Source organism: Uranotaenia lowii, chromosome 1, assembly GCF_029784155.1.
Source record: "Uranotaenia lowii strain MFRU-FL chromosome 1, ASM2978415v1, whole genome shotgun sequence".
Lineage (NCBI taxonomy): Eukaryota > Metazoa > Arthropoda > Insecta > Diptera > Culicidae > Uranotaenia > Uranotaenia lowii.
The window spans coordinates 194,892,744-194,913,502 of record NC_073691.1 but is presented as its reverse complement, the minus strand read 5'-3'; the positions used below and the strand labels follow the sequence as shown (position 1 = coordinate 194,913,502).

The following is a 20,759-nucleotide window of genomic DNA, read 5'->3' as shown; positions in this document are numbered from 1 at the left end:
GGAAGCCTTCAACGGCCAGCCACACGCGGACGACTCCAGGATGAGCGAAGTAAAACAGAACATAAATATGATTACTGGCCAGGAAGATGGGCCAACTAACGACGCAATGACGGCCCCACACCGGCAATAGGGCAAACCCAAATGGAATCTACAGTCGAATTCCGCTGGCCACTCTCATTGACTGAGTACATTCTCTGTGAGCTCTCTTTTTCCTTTCACAAATGAAAAAACTCCAATTCACAAGCCTGCTCCCGAGCCTAGGACAACATAGTTAAAATGGCTTAGTAAACTACAGATAATTTCACTGGACGAGCCCAAGGTTTTCAAAAGGTTCAAATCTACTAAGAAATTTAAACGATTCCCCGGTCAAATGGGCTGTAGGCACTTCATTTCAATTCTTCGATTGTTTTTTTTTCCTATCAACACCACTTCGTCAAAATGAGTTAAAACGAGCAACGACTCATCAATAAATATCAACGGCCACACCACGACATGCCGAACCACATCAGGCAGCTGAGTTGATTATGCACCACCACACCACTTGGCCTGGCCAACGAACAGGAGCTCCAACCAAACTGATGGGTTGAAAAAAAGACCATAGTCCGGCCGAACGACGCAATCAACTGAAAGTAGCAATGGCCAACAGCAGGAAAGAAAGAAGGACGACTGGGAAAGCCAGTCTGTAACCAGCTGTATACTTCCATAATTCTTTCACATTTTACAACTACACTAGACTGGTGCAGGTTTGCAGGAAAAAAATCGATTCATAATTCTGGGGGACCAAAAGGTCCAACTACACTCAAATACGGACATCTAAAGTTCCATAATGGTTAATGGTTGAATAGAGGTTTCCTAGCGGTATTACTATCCAATTGTCTTGTCTGTATTTTAAGCACTCAATTTTGAACATTAACTAAAACTAAACTAAACTAAATACGGAGTTTTCTGTTAGTTTCAATCACAACAAAACTTACGAGCTGATCAAACGTTTTTCGGACCTGTAACCTTTAAGGGTTTTAGTAGCTTCAACAAGACGTATTAGCCAGTCGAGCCTGGAATGTTTACACATACATACTTTGAGTGACCCAAAACAGCCGACTTTTGAAAATCATATGCGCTGCAGGCTAAAAATGATCCTAGGCCTAACACAAGGTCCCGTGCAAAATTGGGGCCAGATCGGATCACGGAAAGGGGTCGCTCAACGAGTCAATCGAAAGATTTCCTTTAATTCCTATTTACAAAAGGGAATTCAATGGAATCTTTCGATTACTTTGATTCAGTAGAATTATTCAACCAAGTAGGCCACAACACATATTAGAGTGAAAAAATGGAGCGATGACCAAAAAAAGGTCATCACTTTAAGCGAAATTACCGTTACACTTTAACGTAACCTGAGTTTGACTGATTTTTATTTCGCCAGTTCCCTGATTTTTGAAGAAAAAAAAATGTTGGCAACCCGGCTCGTGTACATTCGTGTACAGTTAGCTTCGTTCTATTGTTTCGTTGTTGTGATTTTATTCCTGTGAGGCATGGAAAACATCAATGCAGAACTGTTCTCTTCGTTTTGTGCGCATTGACGTAATGATTGGAACGAAGATAAAATCAATTTGCACGATCTGACATAACAAGTTAAACTCGGAAGAAATCAGCTGAATAATTCTTTCCGAGACAAGTTTACGCAACTCTGGTCCAAGGATTATTTAAATAAGGTAGTGTCGAGAGCCATATTGGATTTTTTTTGTGACGTCACAGAAACGAATGCATTGAAAATTTATAAGCGAATGGCAAAAATTTCAAAGATAAACACGTTTTAGAACGAAAATGAATTCCAATTTCATTTTGATTGTGTTGTAAGGCCTCTATTTCACAATGTTAAGAAATTTTTTTGTCCATTGAAGATTGCATTATGTTTTTTTCTTATTTTTCTATGAAACAATCTCATCTTGAAGTAAAAACTTGCAAAAATGTAGAAAAATTTAGCTTTATGAAGCTCTAGTTAGTAGTTATTGAGTGTTCAACTGATTTTCATGATTTTTAATCCTACCAGTTTACTGTATTAAATTCTTATGTAGAACTATTAACACCAACTATTGATTGTTAACTTTGTAGGGAATAATGTGAGGATAAATCGAGAGTTTGTTTTGATTAGGTCGTATGAACCAATGTAAACCAAATTGAGTTATTGGCTGCAAACGTTTGATAAACATGTATTCTATGTTCGGTAAGAACTTGGTTTTAATTGATTTATCGATAACTTTAATAAGCTGATTTGAATTTTGGACGTATAATATCTTTCACATTTCTGAGTGCATTTTGGTTTTTGTGACTTTTTGCGTCACCCTGCTTTACCGTGCATGCAAAAGGACACAAAATAACAATTCGGCAGGTTGGTTTTTGCGTCGTTTTGCTTGCTTCGCGAAAAGTGCTGTGGAATGTTACGAAAGTTTACGTTAAAAAATGCAATTATTGAGAAGAACTGTCTGCGAGAGTGATTCGAGCCATGCCTTACAGAATTGCTGGCTTAAATTAGTTGTGTGGTGAGTACAATTAGCTTTACTCTTGACCGTGCTGGAAAAAGGTTTTGTTTTCATTACAGAATCAGCCGGAATATCAGAAAATAATGGATACCGTTCCGAATATCAATCAGATTGTGGTGTTTGTACGTTTTAAAGTACATACCTGTGAACAATTTAGTAAACTTTTATGGTTTTGGGGTAAGTGGAACAAGATTTTGTAATCAAACATCTCGATGTTTATCGTTTAGTAAAACGCCTTATGCGCCAAATCAGAAATGCTTTAGGTCGTAAGTACGTTTTCACTGGTGAGGACTTAACTTACAGACAATTTAAGTACATCGGAATGTTCTCGGCCTATTTTTATGTTGAATTCGTATTCTGAGACGAATTCAGGCAACACTCACAAAGTGAGAATTTAAAACCTGATTCGAAACTTCAATAGCGATTTTCTCAAAACACGTCAGTTGGTTTATACGACCTAATCAAAACAAACTCTAGAAATATCTCTGATGAAATAAACGTAAAAGCTAGAGCTACAAGATTGGCAACACATTTACATGAGAGAGCATTTCCCTGTTCAGGTTCTTGGAAACTTTCGGGTTTTGAGAGCATTCGTTTATATGAGAGACAAGAACTGTGTAGACCAGCGTTGCCAACCTTCCAGATTTTTCTGGAATCTTCCAGATTTTTATGTGTCACCCAGAAATGCAGACCTCATGTTGTCTGGTCCAGACTTTTCATAAATTATCCAGATTTAAGAGGAGAAATCACCGTGAATTTGTTTTATGAAATGTCCGTTCGGCACATGTGCACACTCACATGGCGGTCGAACCATCCATAATTAACTGTATCGAAAAACGTAGTGCCTTCTCTATTGGGTACTACTTCTTCAATACAGTTAATTGGTGTGGGACAAAGAATTTAGTATGTGGTCAAGCTTCTATTTCAAATGCTCTTCGCTCTTTTCACCACCTTAGAATTTTCTTCTGATCTTCTATCCGTCTTTCATTTCAACTCTTTAACCCTCACCGATAAAGCCGCAAATTCATTTCATTATCCAGATTTGTCCAGAAATTTCTATAAGCTGAACGTTTTAATAAAAAAAAACTATTGGAATCCAATAGCTCATAACGGCAAGACTGAATTTTCTGTGAAGCAGAATACAGAAGTAGTTTTGTCAGCTGAATGGATCTAAGTTTCCGGTTGTTCAAGTTTTCGTTCACATAGACTCAGATATTTATTATTTTCAAGTAATGAGTATTGATCCCTAGACTACCACAACATTGCGATCTGACGACCAAAAATAAAAAAAGATCGCCACCTATCAAGTTATCCATCCAGACTTTTCCAGACATTTTTTTCAAATTCTTCCAGACTTTTCGGAAAAACAGTTGGCATCACTGGTGTAGACTGTAGAGTTTTGGAAGAAGAGAGTTTGACGGGAACCGAAAGGAAGACAAATCAGTTTACAAACTAATTTGGCGAGGGACGGATCGCGTTATGTCTCGGGCGAAAGAAAGTTGGAATTGTGAGAAGAAAATGGCGGATTAGGTCGTCTGTTCGAATAAAGTTAGAGAAAAGGGAGAAAATATTGGAGAAAAGCTAGAATAGGTCGGTCGGTCTCGACAATCTCGATTTACTAAAAAGGCCAATAAATGATTGTGGTTTTGTGTAGAAAAAATGTGTTTTGATCATGTTATGGATCGTAAACTGCTCTGACTTGAACATTTTCATGGAAAACTTTGAACTAATTTTAAAGTTTTGCAAATTTGAGTACTAGGTTTTTTCGAACTTCGATATTCTATTTTATATCAAAATTACTCAAAAATCCAACTTTTTTTGTATCGAACTTGAAGTGCAAGAATCCTTCTAGAATAACAATTAAAAAAAAGTGGAAAATTTTCATTTTTAAGAAAATAAAAACCAGATTCTTCCATTATAAATTGTTGTGATCCGAATGTCAAGCAATCTACTCGTTTTTTTCTCCTTTCAGGACCGAAACGTTTCTAAATTTTTCCAATTTACTTCATGTTACTTGAAGCAAAATAAAATCACCAAATTTCATACTATAACAAGTGTTGTTTGGCATCACTTTAAATAGTGATGTGAAATGTCTACAAGTTCTGTTTTGAACGGTGACACATTTTAAAACAAAACATTCTTTGCCCTCTAATCGTGGCGTTAATCGGGACGTGTCCATAAAAGTATTCAAAATCTTCCAAGATTTTTGAAAATAATGTTGAACTGAAGGAAAATTTTCTTTTAAGATGATCCCAGAAGAATAGGGCTTCCAGTTTTCGCAGGAAGTTTAGAAATCTAAAATCTAAATTTTATATGATTTTTTTGCCCCTGAAGTTAGGCACCACCATCAACATGTCTTCGAATATATTAGTGTGGTTGATAAAAAAGGGGCTAGCAAAAATCAAAAATATAACTGCAAAGCGAAAAACTATGCACTAGTTTGCCTTCTGAATAACGAAAGATAAAATGAACGAATTTTCAATGTAGAGCTGTTTCCAAGTACACGAATTTCTCAATAAACAAGCAACTGTCCCCATTCACCCCACTTGGGGGAGAAACGAAAATTAATGTTTAAAAATTGATGGTGAAAACTCCTTTTGACCTAATTTTTTCTCTCTGATTAAGTTTGGTTAAGGGCAACAAAATGCACCATCTAAAATAAATCGGGTGCTGGTCAAAGGATGCTCTTTTATCATTTGACAGAAATATTACAGAAACAGTTAAAAAATTGTCCCGATTCAACCCATTTTACGGTATTCAAAATGGTTGGTGAAGAATTTGAAATTTTGAAATTAAAATAAAAATCAAAATCATAAGTATGCGATCTCTTGCAATTTAGAATTCCCCAATAAAAAAATTATTATATCTTGATTGTGAAACTCCTTTACGAGCTGGATCTGAATCTAAATTTAGAATACATATTTGAATATGAATTTAAATTAAAATGAGAAAACATAAAAAAAAAGATTTACCTGATAGTTTTCAATTCTGGATCACCATATCGAAGCTTAATAATCTTTGAATTCTGCATCAGAACTTATTTTTAAGTTATTTCAATGGGATTTAAGTGAATTGAGTTTGAGAAAATTGAATAAATATCAATCATTAACTTAGGATGGTTTCTTTTTTTTCATATTTTGAAAATTATTATTTAAATATTGAAAAGGCATGAAAGTTTCGAAAATCATTAATCAAATTGTGAATTAGATAATGTTAAACCAAATTTGAACGATTTCAAAACAGTCTTTGATTTCTATGTTTTAATGATGATTCGAGCCGAAAAGCAAGAATTTCAAAGTGGATACCGAATCCGAAATATGAAAACAGAAAAACAATTTAATGTTCAGAAACGAGTTTCTGTCTACAAACAAAAAAATTAAAAAAAAAAAAACTGAAGCAGAATCCTGAACCTGTGGTTAGTATTCGAAGCTTTGGCATTATCTCTGAGTTAGGATTGTTGCTCGTGAATAACCTTATTTACTCGATGATCAAAATTTTATTAAGATTTTTAAATTTAGAGTGTACAGTAGAATACATCACTTGCTTTTCTGGACCCTCATGGGGAGGGGGGGGGGGGTATATCCACTCCGTTATCGATACTGCGGTGCACTACGTTCGAAGATATCAATGACGTCACTTGTTTACTATAGACACTAAAATTTCATATAGTCTGGCAAAGAGAATGACGGGAGCCAGTCGAACTGTCATTCGCGCGGAGCCAATAGAGCATTCTATGAAAATGTTCAAGCTTTTCATAGCTCTCTCCAATTGCAAAATAAAAAATAGTTTCTCAGATTCTAATATTACCTGCTATGTTTGTCAGTTGAACGCGAAATCGCTTTAAAAAATATATTATGATGTACCTATAGGTGAAAAAAGTAGTGAGTTTTGATAGTGGCTCCAGAGAGTATAGCATAACTTTTCGAATGAATTATTCAACAAATCTTTTTGTTTTTTTTTTTTTGGTTGTTAATATTAAGAAAACAATGTCAGCCTTATAATCAGATATAATTCCAATGAAATTGAGTTAGTTGTAAAAAAAGGATTAAAGTATTATATAATTACAAATACAATTACAATGTACATTGTACATAAATACTAAACTGATGATGCCGATTTTAGATTAAAAAACTAACATGTCCTGCTGCCATCAAGTTATCTGAACCGGTCCTCTGATCGACAAGTTGTCGTATTTACAATCAACCGTAAAAACTATGGAATTGAGCGACAGGCAACCGCTAATGGACTCCATCCACAAACAAACTCTCTCCACTCTTCTGACCGCATTGCTCCCGTTCCGTTTCTGCTGGGCTTAGAATATGTGATCGATTTCGCGGTTGAAATTTCTGACGATTTGCACACAATTGAGCAAATGTTGGTGGTTGTCTCTACCCGTGAGAAAATACATCATCCTTAACATTCATCAAAATTTAACTTTTTCCCAAGAAACCGCCAAAATTCCAAATATAAAATAAAGATTCAGTTTCCCAATTAAGATTTAGACTTCAGATTCTGATTCAGAATTCAGATCCAGAATTCAGATTCAGAATTCAAGATTCAGATTCAGATTCAGTATTCAAAATCAGAATCCAGATTCAGAATTCAGATTCAGAATTCAGATTCAGAATTCAGATTCAGAATTCAGATTCAGAATTCAGATTCAGAATTCAGATTCAGAATTCAGATTCAGAATTCAGATTCAGAATTCAGATTCAGAATTCAGATTCAGAATTCAGATTCAGAATTCAGATTCAGAATTCAGATTCAGAATTCAGATTCAGAATTCAGATTCAGAATTCAGATTCAGAATTCAGATTCAGAATTCAGATTCAGAATTCAGATTCAGAATTCAGATTCAGAATTCAGATTCAGAATTCAGATTCAGAATTCAGATTCAGAATTCAGATTCAGAATTCAGATTCAGAATTCAGATTGAGAATTCAGATTCAGATTTCAGATTCAGATTTCAGATTCAGAATTCAGATTCAGAATTCAGATTCAGAATTCAGATTCAGAATTCAGATTCAGAATTCAGATTCAGAATTCAGATTCAGAATTCAGATTCAGAATTCAGATTCAGAATTCAGATTCAGAATTCAGATTCAGAATTCAGATTCAGAATTCAGATTCAGAATTCAGATTCAGAATTCAGATTCAGAATTCAGATTCAGAATTCAGATTCAGAATTCAGATTCAGAATTCAGATTCAGAATTCAGATTCAGAATTCAGATTCAGAATTCAGATTCAGAATTCAGATTCAGAATTCAGATTCAGAATTCAGATTCAGAATTCAGATTCAGAATTCAGATTCAGAATTCAGATTAAGAATTCAGATTCAGAATTCAGATTCAGAATTCAGATTCAGAATTCAGATTCAGAATTCAGATTCAGAATTCAGATTCAGAATTCAGATTCAGAATTCAGATTCAGAATTCAGATTCAGAATTCAGATTCAGAATTCAGATTCAGAATTCAGATTCAGAATTCAGATTCAGAATTCAGATTCAGAATTCAGATTCAGAATTCAGATTCAGAATTCAGATTCAGAATTCAGATTCAGAATTCAGATTCAGAATTCAGATTCAGAATTCAGATTCAGAATTCAGATTCAGAATTCAGATTCAGAATTCAGATTCAGAATTCAGATTCAGAATTCAGATTCAGAATTCAGATTCAGAATTCAGATTCAGAATTCAGATTCAGAATTCAGATTCAGAATTCAGATTCAGAATTCAGATTCAGAATTCAGATTCAGAATTCAGATTCAGAATTCAGATTCAGAATTCAGATTCAGAATTCAGATTCAGAATTCAGATTCAGAATTCAGATTCAGAATTCAGATTCAGAATTCAGATTCAGAATTCAGATTCAGAATTCAGATTCAGAATTCAGATTCAGAATTCAGATTCAGAATTCAGATTCAGAATTCAGATTCAGAATTCAGATTCAGAATTCAGATTCAGAATTCAGATTCAGAATTCAGATTCAGAATTCAGATTCAGAATTCAGATTCAGAATTCAGATTCAGAATTCAGATTCAGAATTCAGATTCAGAATTCAGATTCAGAATTCAGATTCAGAATTCAGATTCAGAATTCAGATTCAGAATTCAGATTCAGAATTCAGATTCAGAATTCAGATTCAGAATTCAGATTCAGAATTCAGATTCAGAATTCAGATTCAGAATTCAGATTCAGAATTCAGATTCAGAATTCAGATTGCTCTGAAAATTCCGTGACGTCTCCGCGGAATTGGTCATTCTGGTTCTTAGTTGCTGTCTGTTTCACTCACTTACCCAATGTAACTAAAAACACTTAGCACTTCCACTTTGTTGATTTAAAAACATGAAAAACCGATAAAAAAAACTAAACTTGCCTCGTGTATGGTCTATTTCACGTAACTAATCAGCGAATGATGCAGCCGCTAGAAATAGGGGCTTTCGACCGTGCTCGTCAATGACTACGGTAGCTATTCACTCAGTCACGCTCGATTTGTGCCAAATTTTTGTCAAAACCAAGACGTTGATTGTGCCGGGGACATTCGCGATATGCGGCGGAACTATTTTCTTCTTCCGGGTGGATGGGGAGCATATGACTATGAGACACTAGGTATACAATGTCGGAGCGCTAAGGGTGAACTACATATACATAATATCAAATTTGAGGACATAAAATATCTCTCAGATGGTAAGTAACATGTTATGTTTTGTTTCAAATGGAACAGGTAGAATGATGTTAACTTAAGTGGTTGATAATCTCCTGTCAAAAACTCAAACGAAAATAGCCTCTTTTACCCTAGAGGTCATAGTTCTCTCTTAAACAGAACATCCTTCTCAGAATTCACCGAGGGAATATTTCAGCTCTTTTCGTGGCTCCAAAAGTTTCTTTATTTATATCTATAGAAGTGGGCAGGTGAAGTGAAACCAACGAAAATGATTTATTCGCCTTCCCGATCAGGAGGGAAAAACTAAATTATATCAAGATGAGATATTTTGATATTAAATTTTTCCTATCTGGATGAGTTATAATTTAGTACTGGTAGGATGTTAAAATATCTCAAATTATATCAAAAAATCTATACGATCATAGCTAAATTATATCAGTTCTTGATATGCTCCTATCAAGATTATATCTCGTTCAGTTAGCATAGTTTGATATTGGACAGAACAAATTATATCAAAATTATAACTTATCAAGATATGAGTGCTTCGAGAAAATTTTCTAGTGGAATGTCAATAAACCACATTATTTGCTAAAACCTTGCCCCATTTTTGGTTTTCCGAAACTTGGATTAAATTTTATGAATCTGTTGAGCGAAACTCATAAACGTACGGTTTGGGCCGTCGACTTCGATGTCCGTGTTTCAGAAAAAGTTGAACGTTTATCAAAATAAGATATAATCATTTTATTTTTGGACAATCCGAAAAAAATCTTGATAATTGAAAATGAGCTAAACCCCATTCAAGTCTGTCAATCAGAATAAGATATAATTCAGATTGGAGAAACTTGAAATCGAAATGTTTGAGTACTTAATTATAACTGAATCAGATGTAAATATCTTGGTGAGATACGTTTGAATTATTATTTTGATATGCTCTCCTGATCGGGTTCGAATCAGTTCCCTGATTCATGGTGTGTTGAAACTTCCGGATTCATGTATTATAGACGAACTTGCAGTTACTTCAGCTGCCAGAGCCGTATTAAGCTTTTGGAGGAGAGAGGTGTCAGGGCAATTTTTCTAAGGAAGAGGGGCTATTTTTTTTCGTTCCCATTAATGATTTAGTAACATTTTATTAAATAAATGCATATAACATCAGGAATTCAACCCTGTAGTGCACTTTATAGTTGTATAATGTAATATTTTGATTATTTCATAGATTGAAACAGCCGAAGATAAAAATTAAATATTAAGCCGCCTAAGTCCACAGAATACAAATATTATTTTTTTTTTGTTTATTTGTGACACTTTACCAACGCTTTGGCACTCGTGTCAAACAAATATTATGATTTTTTTAACGATATCAGAATCTTTTTAATCTGTCTGGTTGGCCGAGAGTTTGATACTCTATCCCGATCAGGAGAGCATATCAAAATAATAACCTAAACATATCTCAATGAGTTATTTATATCTTATCCAGTCCAATCTGGATTATATCTTCTTTTGATTGATATACTTGAATAGGAATGAGTTCATTTCCAACTATCAAGATTTTATTTCAGATTAATATAAAATATTTGAAATTTTATCTTATTTTGATGTGCATAATTTTTTATCAAATACGGACATCGAAGTCAACGATGCAAACCGGACAAAAATTTTCGCTCAACAGTCAATACAGTAAGGCCAGGCAGGGCTGTGAATCGACGTATCAGTTTTTTTTCTACCAACTCTTCTTTTCGAGATATCTCTTAAAAATAGGTAAAAATTCATTAAATTAATTTTTGCACTTTTTTGGCAAACTAAAGACCATTTAAAAGATTTTGAAAACAACGATGTCAATTCAATGAACAACTTTTCAGTAGACCGCGTATAATTTTGTCTTCTGAGAAAAAAGTTATATGTACTTCACTGTGGTTAAACCTATAGTAAATATTTTTCTTTTTGTCAATTTTTCCTAATTCGTCAAAAATAATGAACATTTGACGAAATTTAAATAAAAAAGATTTCAACCAATTTTAAACTTTGATATTTTGTTTTTAACATAAGCAGTCACGTGTCACAGTGTGCAACAAATTCGTTCAATGAGTTTGAAAAAATCTTCAATATCAAATACTATATAGAAATAGGAATCTGTTCTTGGAAATTACCCCAATTAATCCCCTTTCCTTTCCTATAGTGAGATTTGAATTAACAGTTGAGTAGCCGGGACGATAACGACCCCCTCTTACTACTAACCCAAAGTTAGGAAAAATACTCCCGGCACATAAAAACTGATAGAATTGAAAGAGCGTCTAAGCAGGTCAGAGTACAAACTTGTAATCAACGCTTATTATGCTAACATTCCCCTTAAGTGGATATTTGATCCAATTTGATAGCTTGAATTTCCAACTGTTGCCGAACAAAGTGATGTCTGAGTTGTCACGATCCTTCAATTTCTCCACTGGTAGCATGGCCACACCTCCACCACCTTGTAATTTCGGATAGCTGGCCACCTGGCCATCCGCTTGTCCGTCCCGGCTCTGGTTGCCATTTCCTCCACCGCGCTGAATATCTTGACCATTTCCGTTGTTATTTAGAATACCATCATCCGAAAATAATCCGACCGCCGTAACCGATTTCTTCCTTCACGGTTCATAATTTCTTCGAACACGTGGGTGTGAAAAAAATTTCAATTGTTGATTCCGTAACTATGGAAACTACTAACTGGGCTCATAAACTGATAGAATTGAAAGAGCGTCTAAGCAGGTCAGAGTACAAATTTGGAATGATTTATTGGTGCTTATACAAAGCAATGCTTACTATGCTAACAGAAACTTTATAACTAAAATGCAATAATAAAACCATTTGTAAATTTAAAAAAAAAATACTCAAAGACTTTCTTGAATGAAGTTAGAAATAGTTGTAATCTGATCTATTCCAAGTTTTCAAAATTGTAGGATTTGATTTCTGACTTTCATTTTGAATGAAGATGATGAAGATTTAGGTACATTTTTTCCAATTGCTACAAACCAAGAAATACATTTAATTCTGAGAACTTTTTATTTTCAAAAAGAGGTTCACTATCCCTACTTGCATTACAGTCCCTATGAATTTTCGTCATTTTTTCGTCTAACCTGACAGCTGTCTAGTTCGTCTTCTTGAACATTGAACTTCAATATAAAACAATAAAAAGAGATTTTGTTCTAGAAATTTCGAAAAAAATATCAATTAGTGACTGTCCCATACGAAATATACCCGCATAACAGTCCCATTTGTGAAATACCACGGATGTAGTTACTTTTTATGATTCTATCGGTGAAATAATCTTTCATTTATCGCTTTAAGTCATTTAAAAAGATTCTAGGGTTCTAGTTTTTTTATAGTCATTCAAATATTTCCAATTTTTTAAGAGCAATAGGTATGACTAAGCATTCAAGATTGCCTGCGTTTTCAAGAAAAAAAAGAGAAACAGCCCGCTTCGGCCCAGTTGCCCAGGTATCGAGGAAAAATGCCCGGATTTATCCAAAATCTAAGCAAAATCCAATCCAAAACAACATTTTTCTGTACATAATGTAAGATTTTTTTTAACTTGTTTAATCGAAATACATGTGCAAACATTTTTTTGGAAATGTGAAATTTGAATTGAACATCTCTGAAGTGACTCAATAAAAACTATTTTTTTCATTTGTACATTTTTAACTTTTTATCTTAATTTGCATGAGAAAAGCCTGGATTTTGGTCAGATTTTCCCGGATATTGTTCGGGGTTTTAAATGAAAATTTTAAAATCCAATGCTCGGATTTCGCTAGGTTTTTGGGTAAAAATGCCCGGATTTTCCCTCCCCGAATACGCTTAGAAAAGTTTCTGGAAATCTTATGTATGACGTTTATGATAATTACAAATTTTCTCAGATTATTTTTAAATAATTAAAAGAAAAAAGTCAGTGACTGAATATCCATATTTGGATTATTCGAAGGAAAAGAAGTATTTGATGCTTTGCTGACAAATCTAACCAAACCCGATATAACCCTTGATTTGTGAGCTATGAAGCATTTGAGCCTATTGCTTGGTTAACTGTTCCGGGGTTTAATGCATACTCTAAGGCGTTTATTGCGCTCAATGTAAATTACGACTCAACGATGCCTCCATGAATACGTGATATTTAGGTAAGATATTGGAAATTTTTGTAAGTTGTATTTCTATTTTTTTTTTTTTTTTTTTGTATTTCTCAAATATACTCGCATTACAGTCCCATAACATACAAAAACAGGTGTTCCAGACCTTACCAATAGGCGCTGGAAGCGCTGCCAGATATGGGCGATAGTTCTCAAGGAAGATGCAGCTAAAACTTCACCCAACTTCTGACAGATCTTACGGGTTTTTCTTAAGGATAAAAGGAATAACTTTCGCTTCCATCGCTTATTGCAAAATTTCGACAATTTCAAGTCCTACGATTTATTATGACAACTTAGAACACATTCCATTAAACGATTTTTGTTTATGCTGAAAGTTGTGGTCACAATTTAACAGTATATGCCAAAAAAGAATGAGCTAATTTTCTCGCTTGCGCGTTTTCGCATATGGGACTGTTATGAAAGCAGGGGCAGTTCACGGGCCACAAAAAATCAATTTTAATCAACTCACATTATTTTGATTAAAATACACCATTAATATTCTCTACCGAGAAAAAAAAGCTTTTTTATTCCACTGTCCATTGAGTTGTTTTTAGCATTTCTAACGTACACTTGCTTACCCACTTGCTAAACCGGTCAACCGGTGGAATTGCTCTAAGTAGGATGAAATAGCTAAATTTTAAACATTAACCAATAAATTTCTTTAAGCGTGCAATACTGTCTTTTTCTGCTGTGGCTGTGTGAGTTCCAATTCAAACCAATTGCGTGCGTATATGACCGTATGATCGATTCGTTTCTCACAAACACAATCAACGTCTTCCACCTTCCTTCGAGGAGCTAGTTGGCTGCAAGAGCAAGAAAAACAAAGCAGGCCACCATCTCCTTGTTGCACGTTAGCCCGTAAGTTTACTTTTTACGTTCTTAGAAAAGGTCAAGTTTTTGGCATTTCTCGTTTAAAATTTTCGTTTAAATTGTTCTGTGCCCCAAATTTACGGTGTAAGAATTATCTGAAAAGCGATTGGGAAAAGCTGCGAATTCTGGTGTGGGTGTTTTTTTTCCGGATTCATATACGCACAGGTAGGCAGAAATGGCCTCCCAGAGGCCATCGAACTATAAAATTTTAAATGGTGGAGAGAGCTAGACAATCCCCTTGGATTAAAAAAAAACTGAACAGAAAACTGAGAAATCTACAATTGCGTATTTGTTTTGAATATTTTTGAAAATCCTCAAAACCAAATTTATATTTTAAAATAAAAAATCTGTTCAAAAACATATTTATTGCGCACTACATCGTTGAAGCAGAAGCAACCTTCGATACCGGAAACCAATTCAAGAATTGTGATTTGCATATTTCGTTTCGCTGACGATACTCTTCAAAACAATATACAAATTTTGTGTAATGAGTGTTGGTAGGAATGGTCAGAAAAAAATCATCGTCGCACACAATTACCTCATACCATACGCGAAAAAGATATCCTTCAAAGAGTTGTGATGTCGTGTTCGGTTCAATGCCAGCACACCATCCAAATTATTCATATTTTATTTAAATTCTGAATATGTGCGTTGTTCGTTTTCATTCGTCCACAGAGGAATTTGATAAACATCGCACTGGATACTTCCGTTATTTATTTATTTATTGTTATAGCTTATATTGTTAATCCTCGATTCAGTATCAATTAATATTTCCTTGACCCTAACTATGATTTTATATCGATGGACTGACGTTAAATCAATAAAGCACAATTACAATTACAATTAAAACTTTCTATCCAAAATTCTGGCCACAGTATGACAGACAACTAGCTGAGTTTAACCTGTGATCTGGGTCTGGAATATTAGGTGATACAATTAGCCTACAAATTTAAAATTTTTCTTTTTTTTACTGAAATGGCTGATTTTACCTAAAATAAACCCACATTTCATAGACTTATAATATCTTATAACAATTTCAATACTTTATTCCGATTATGAAGAATGACTAGTATCAGAAATAGAAATCTGTGAAGTCATAAAACAAAAAGAAAGCAACAAATTTTCTATTTTTTCACCATTTTGAATATTATTTTTTTCAGTGAAAGCTTTGTTTTGTATTATTCCTTTTCAAAAACCGATAACCGCTCATGCGAATTATTATATAGATCCTGGATATAAAGAAACTTCTTATGACCAATTTCAATGGTTCTCTTCTTAACTAGTGTGAGCAAATTCAAGCCAACAAAATGAAGATCCCGGATTATAACATTGGCGGTGGCGGAGGAAGCTCCAACGGAGGCTTCTACAATAACGGCAACTACAGCGACAGCTATGACTCCGATCCCGATGGTTTCATCACACCACCGAACGAGGACAACTCGTTCAGCGGTCCTAATTATGATGAAGATTTTTCCGAGTACCTGTGGATGGAGAATGAGGAAGAATTCGACAAGCAAGAAATGCAGCGACTAGAAGAGGAGGCACTAATGGAGCAATGCATTGAAGCGATGCTACAGGATGAATTGGACGCCCAACAAGTTGCGGAAGAAGCGGAAGAGTTCGAGGGATCCGAACACAAAAGTGAAGGCGAAGATATGTAAGCACAATTCAGAGAGGGCAGTTACCATGGTGTTTTTTCCTGTTCCTATTTCAATCATTTTGATCTATTGATGTACGTTAAATTGCCTTCTTTGGAAGCAAGTCACATACGAATATTTATGACTTCTGTTTTTAATCACATTTATCAATCACGAGATTTGAGCCTAAACAAAGGTTATCAACCTGATAAAAACAGAAATCGTTAACATTCTTATGTGATCTCTTATAAATGTTGGAAATAGTATTAGTTTCCGTCAATTCCAAAATTGATCAAAATCAATTCTGCAGTAACTGCCCTATTTTCGAAGATATTATCGATCTAATCACAAATTATTTCTTTTGTCTACAGCTCAAAAGATCTGTGCAATGCCTTGTCCAACATGCACCTAATGCGGTCGCAGAAGGTCAACGTTGAAAAATCAACGCTCAATCCTTTGGCGGCTGAATTCGTTCCGGCCGTTTTTTCGCCATCGTCCACTTAGGTTGGTGACGACTTGTCGTGTAACTAGCTACTGCATATCTTAGTGGTAAGAACAAATGTTGAAAAAAAAAACAAACGAATACTCGTCAAGAAATGAGGCATCACGGATTCTCCGCCTCGTGTCACCCCCGCAAAATCATCCACACTGTTCATTGGTGGTGCTTCTCAAAACAAACGAAAAACATCTTTTTAAAGCCAGGTATTGCTACAGATACTTTTCTGTGAAAAGTAGCTTTTGAGTGTTGTTGTTGTGAAGACTACTTATTTTGGATGAACAACCATGGCAGCATTCGCAGACAAAAAAAAAACATGAACCGAGCGTGATAGCTGATTGAAAAAAAAAATTTAAAAAAGATTCATTTGATTGTATAGACGTACAAAAAAATAGAAAATATTTCCTGATCTCAAACTGTGCGATACATATGGTCTGAGAAGGTGATATAACACAAAAAAAAATCAACAACGTCGATTTTGAACGAAAGCAGAAATTGTGAAATAGAAAAAAAAAAGTAGAGTTTGAGGAATGTTAACAAAAACACTGTACTTCTGATGTCAAGATGATCGTAACTACTCTAAAATAAAATAATTGAGTCTAATTGCCGTACAGTAGAAAAGAGAAGAAAAAACGTGATGGTTAAAATAACAACCAAAATCAAAGTTCTAGTATTCGCTAATTGTTCAAATTGTAGTTCACAACGAATATCTCTTGTCTGTCATCATTTGAAACCTTCATCTAGTTTTTTACGTAGAAGTTTAGAAAAAAAAAAGTTTATTCTTATACATTTTTGAGTGAAAAAATAACGAAACAATTTTCTATTCAATATAAGTTTTTTATCCAAACAGGAAGTAGCAATTGTAATGTTAAGTTGTAATTTTTTTTTTTTTTTTTTTAACGAACACCGAGCGTCGATAAAAGTCATAGAAAAGACACCGTTAGGATGTTGGGATCACATGCTTCTTCACTTATTTGTGGTATCAGATCTAATATTCTTGAGGATACCATCTCAAAAATAAAGTAAAATAGGTATTACTGATTCAGAAAGATTTACAAAATTTAAAACAAATTGTTCTATCTTGTCTCAATATAACGGAATAGAAAATACTTCGAATTATACATCAGGTTAAAGGTTTTAACTGATTGTATATAGTATCACTTTTTTCTTTTAAACTCGAATATTTACTGATATTTTCTCTAGTTCATTTTACCACAAATCCAAAATGATTGATAAAAATGAGTTCTTATTACTGAAAACTAAAAGCATGTTATGAAATTTTTCAATTTTACAACTTCCATATTTTCGGCTGATCGAATAATTCGAAATGTTACGGTACATTACACTTACATTAAAAGTAAAGGACAAAATGTTTTGTGTGAACCAGTACATTTTTGACAATTTTGTTTAACCATGTCCCATGTTCTGATAAAACTGATATTTTCAAACTGACAGACTTTATAACAAAAACAATGTATGTTTCCAAAAAACAATACTATGCTCCTAGTGTTACAATCATTTGCTGTCATATTTCTCTGTGTTGTTTCGAAAGATGTAGAAAAGGGTAAAATCAACGTCTACCGTGCACCAACGCCGATCTGATCTTACTTAAAACAAACATGACTTTTGGGGTTTCGAAACATCTGCCAAGAATGCTCAAACCTTAAAATGCACGAGAACGAGATCTATGCGTACAATGTTAACTGGAACAAGTCTGAAACGTTTTGATAGAGTGGATTCTGAATCCCATAGCAAATCTAGTGTTTCAACCTGTGATACGTTGCTCCTGAGATGCGTTCAAAATAAAAAATATTCACATTTTCCCTTTCATTCATAGTTATTTGATCTAAGGTGATTTAAATATCCCTTCAGTGATAAATCGATATCATCAGTATAATTATCATTTATTGGTTCCCATTCTTGTTCCGAGTACCTATTTTAAATATCTTTTTCTGTCGCCAGTTGGAAGCTTGAGCGGCTTAATCTCAATCTTGCGTATTATCTTTCTAAGCGATCGCTAAATCGCATCAACTGGGGTTTAAAAGCTTTTCGCTGGCTTCCAAGTGACACCAGATCTGAAAACATCCCTTGCATTTAAAGCAGCGTTACTAATAATCGAATAATTCATCCACCCTTTTTTTTAAAGTTGTGCTTTTTTAGTTCTGATAAATTGTTTGTGTTGTAGACTTATATTTTGTTTTATTTATTTACTACTTAAACGTGTTATCAGCCAAGCTATGTAGCAGTGCAACACAATACAATGTATGCAGTATAAGAGAAATAAGTTCAAACGACTTGTATCAACAGTGTGATAGTAATGAATAAAAAATAATAAAATTCTATAAATGGAAAATCTTGTTACTACTTGCGATATCACAGTTCTGCATTATAAACCAGGGTCAATATAGGGCGGGACAAGAGGATTTCGAAGATCATGACTAAACATAAAACAAAAAAAAAAATATCAGAATAATCCCAATACCTAAAAGTAACAGAACTATTATTGGCAAGTGGACGCTTTTTTTTTATTAAAATCTTAAACAGTAAAATAAATATTTAAACCATTCGTTTTAAAAAAAATTGAAAAATCGCTGGACCAATCCTACAGCCTTTTCAAACTCACAAATTTTGAGTCAGAATAGAAAATAAAAAACTAGATTGAGAGGTCAATTTGACAAAGAAAAATACAAGAAATCTTATCCAAACACAAGAATGATATGATTTCCGCTTTAAAATAAACCCTCCCCCGCCTCACGTCTCGCACCGCGCAGGATAAGGCCCCGGAATAATCCAGAATCTTAACAAAAAACTCTTTTCAAGAAGTAAGGGAGCTTTTCGCCATGGCATTCCCCATTCAACTGTTCCGAGATCAGCAAAATAAAATCTCAGTGTGTTTATTTAAAGCTACCCCTGCGCAGGTAATTCTATTTGGGCGTGTTTTATCATTTTCAGAACGCAGCCATTTCCAGGCGGCGTTTTGTCATTTTGAAGAAAAGCTTCCTTCCCTGCAGACGGCGATCAATCTGGAACTCGGTATTATTTTCCCCTAAATCAGGTGTGAAATTACCAATAAATTGTCAGATATATCAATAAACGTAGACAGTGAACTTGGCTTGAGGAAAGTATTACTCCAAGTAAGTATCGAATTGATTGTTGACGTCGTAATCTTGTTTGAAAAAATTCACATGAGTTTCGTGGACTGCTTCAATATCTTTTCCAGAACAAAACGGGAAGGCAGCATAAATCGATAAAAATGAATCTTGAGCGTCTGCTTTACGTGGAAAACATACCCAACGATAGTGTCAATCCGTTTACGGAATATCTGAAACAGTCGGTACCAACCTTATCGGTACATTTTCTGACCGAAAAACGCTGTACCAGCCGGTCGGTGGCTGCCTTCGTCCGGGTCGCTAACGATGAAGATGTGGGGAAGATTTTGAACTACAATCAGGACCTTTTCATGGGTAAACGATTGTTCGTGCAGCCCGCTGCTGGACCTCCGGTTTTCAAGGCGGACCATACCATTATCGTGCGTAACATCACCAACAGTAAGTGTAGCAAGTACCCGTATGAATAACGAATAGCCAAAAAGGCATCTATAATTTTCTCCAATAAGGGACCATTCAAATATTACGTAGCGCATTGAGTGGGAGAGGGGGTCTACGTTTTGTGGATTTTGGATAGAAAATGTAAAACGAATGTGTTACGAAGGGGAGAGGGGTCGAAAATTATTGAAAAATTGCATTACGTAATATTTGAACGACCCCTAATAGAGTTGGGGACACATTCAAAAAAAAAAAAAAAGAAAATACTTTTTACTAAAAAAAAGAGTCCTTCCTCAACCACTTGAAAATCTTAGCAATAAGTAAGAAATAAGAAATGTCCATGGAAAGAGGGTTTACGCAAAAGATTAAGACCTAACTAAAATATTTGTAACAATTTATCATTTTAACGCATTGCGGACTAATTACGAGATATCTCGTTTTTTCGTTCCCAGTTAGTATGCTGCACTTAGAAGCAAACTCAAATATTCTAATTTTAATAATGAATCTATGTTGTCACTTTCGGTAACTCAAAAACACTAAAGTGGACAAAGACACATTTTGGTCAAGTGGTTTCTAAGACTTCAGGGCTGGCAGCGAGTCACTTTTTAGTGACTTGGTCACTTTTTTTGGGTCAGTCACTAAAAAGTCACTTTTTTCATCATTTGGTCACTAAAGTCACTATTTTCCGAAAAATGGTCACTTTTATCACTAAAAGTCACTTTTTTCACCAAAAATAAACCAATGAAAGAGGAATTTGAATATTAATATTGACGGTAGTAACGGTTAATTACTTGATCAGTCAGTTAGAAATTTTTTTCGCCTCCGGCGGAATTTCGACATGAATCACCCTTGGCTTGAG

General features: G+C 34.5%; 2 protein-coding genes across 3 annotated transcripts in view; one reads left to right on the top strand and one right to left on the bottom strand.

The window, feature by feature from the left end:
• LOC129742230 (uncharacterized) overlaps nt 1–20,759 on the bottom strand; it is a 107,251-nt gene that overhangs the window by 46,760 nt on the left and 39,732 nt on the right. The window lies entirely within an intron of this gene.
• On the top strand, nt 14,108–16,438 carry LOC129742297 (polyadenylate-binding protein-interacting protein 2-like). 2 transcript variants are annotated; one of them, XM_055734189.1, is made up of 3 exons: nt 14,108–14,210; nt 15,506–15,879; nt 16,231–16,438. In XM_055734189.1, the coding sequence occupies exons 2-3, from the start codon at nt 15,530–15,532 to the stop codon at nt 16,361–16,363; spliced, it is 483 nt and encodes a 160-aa protein (XP_055590164.1). In that variant the 5' UTR covers nt 14,108–14,210; nt 15,506–15,529; the 3' UTR covers nt 16,364–16,438. The 2 variants fall into 2 exon arrangements, with proteins under 2 accessions (XP_055590164.1, XP_055590157.1); XM_055734182.1 differs by having other exon boundaries at nt 14,158–14,387.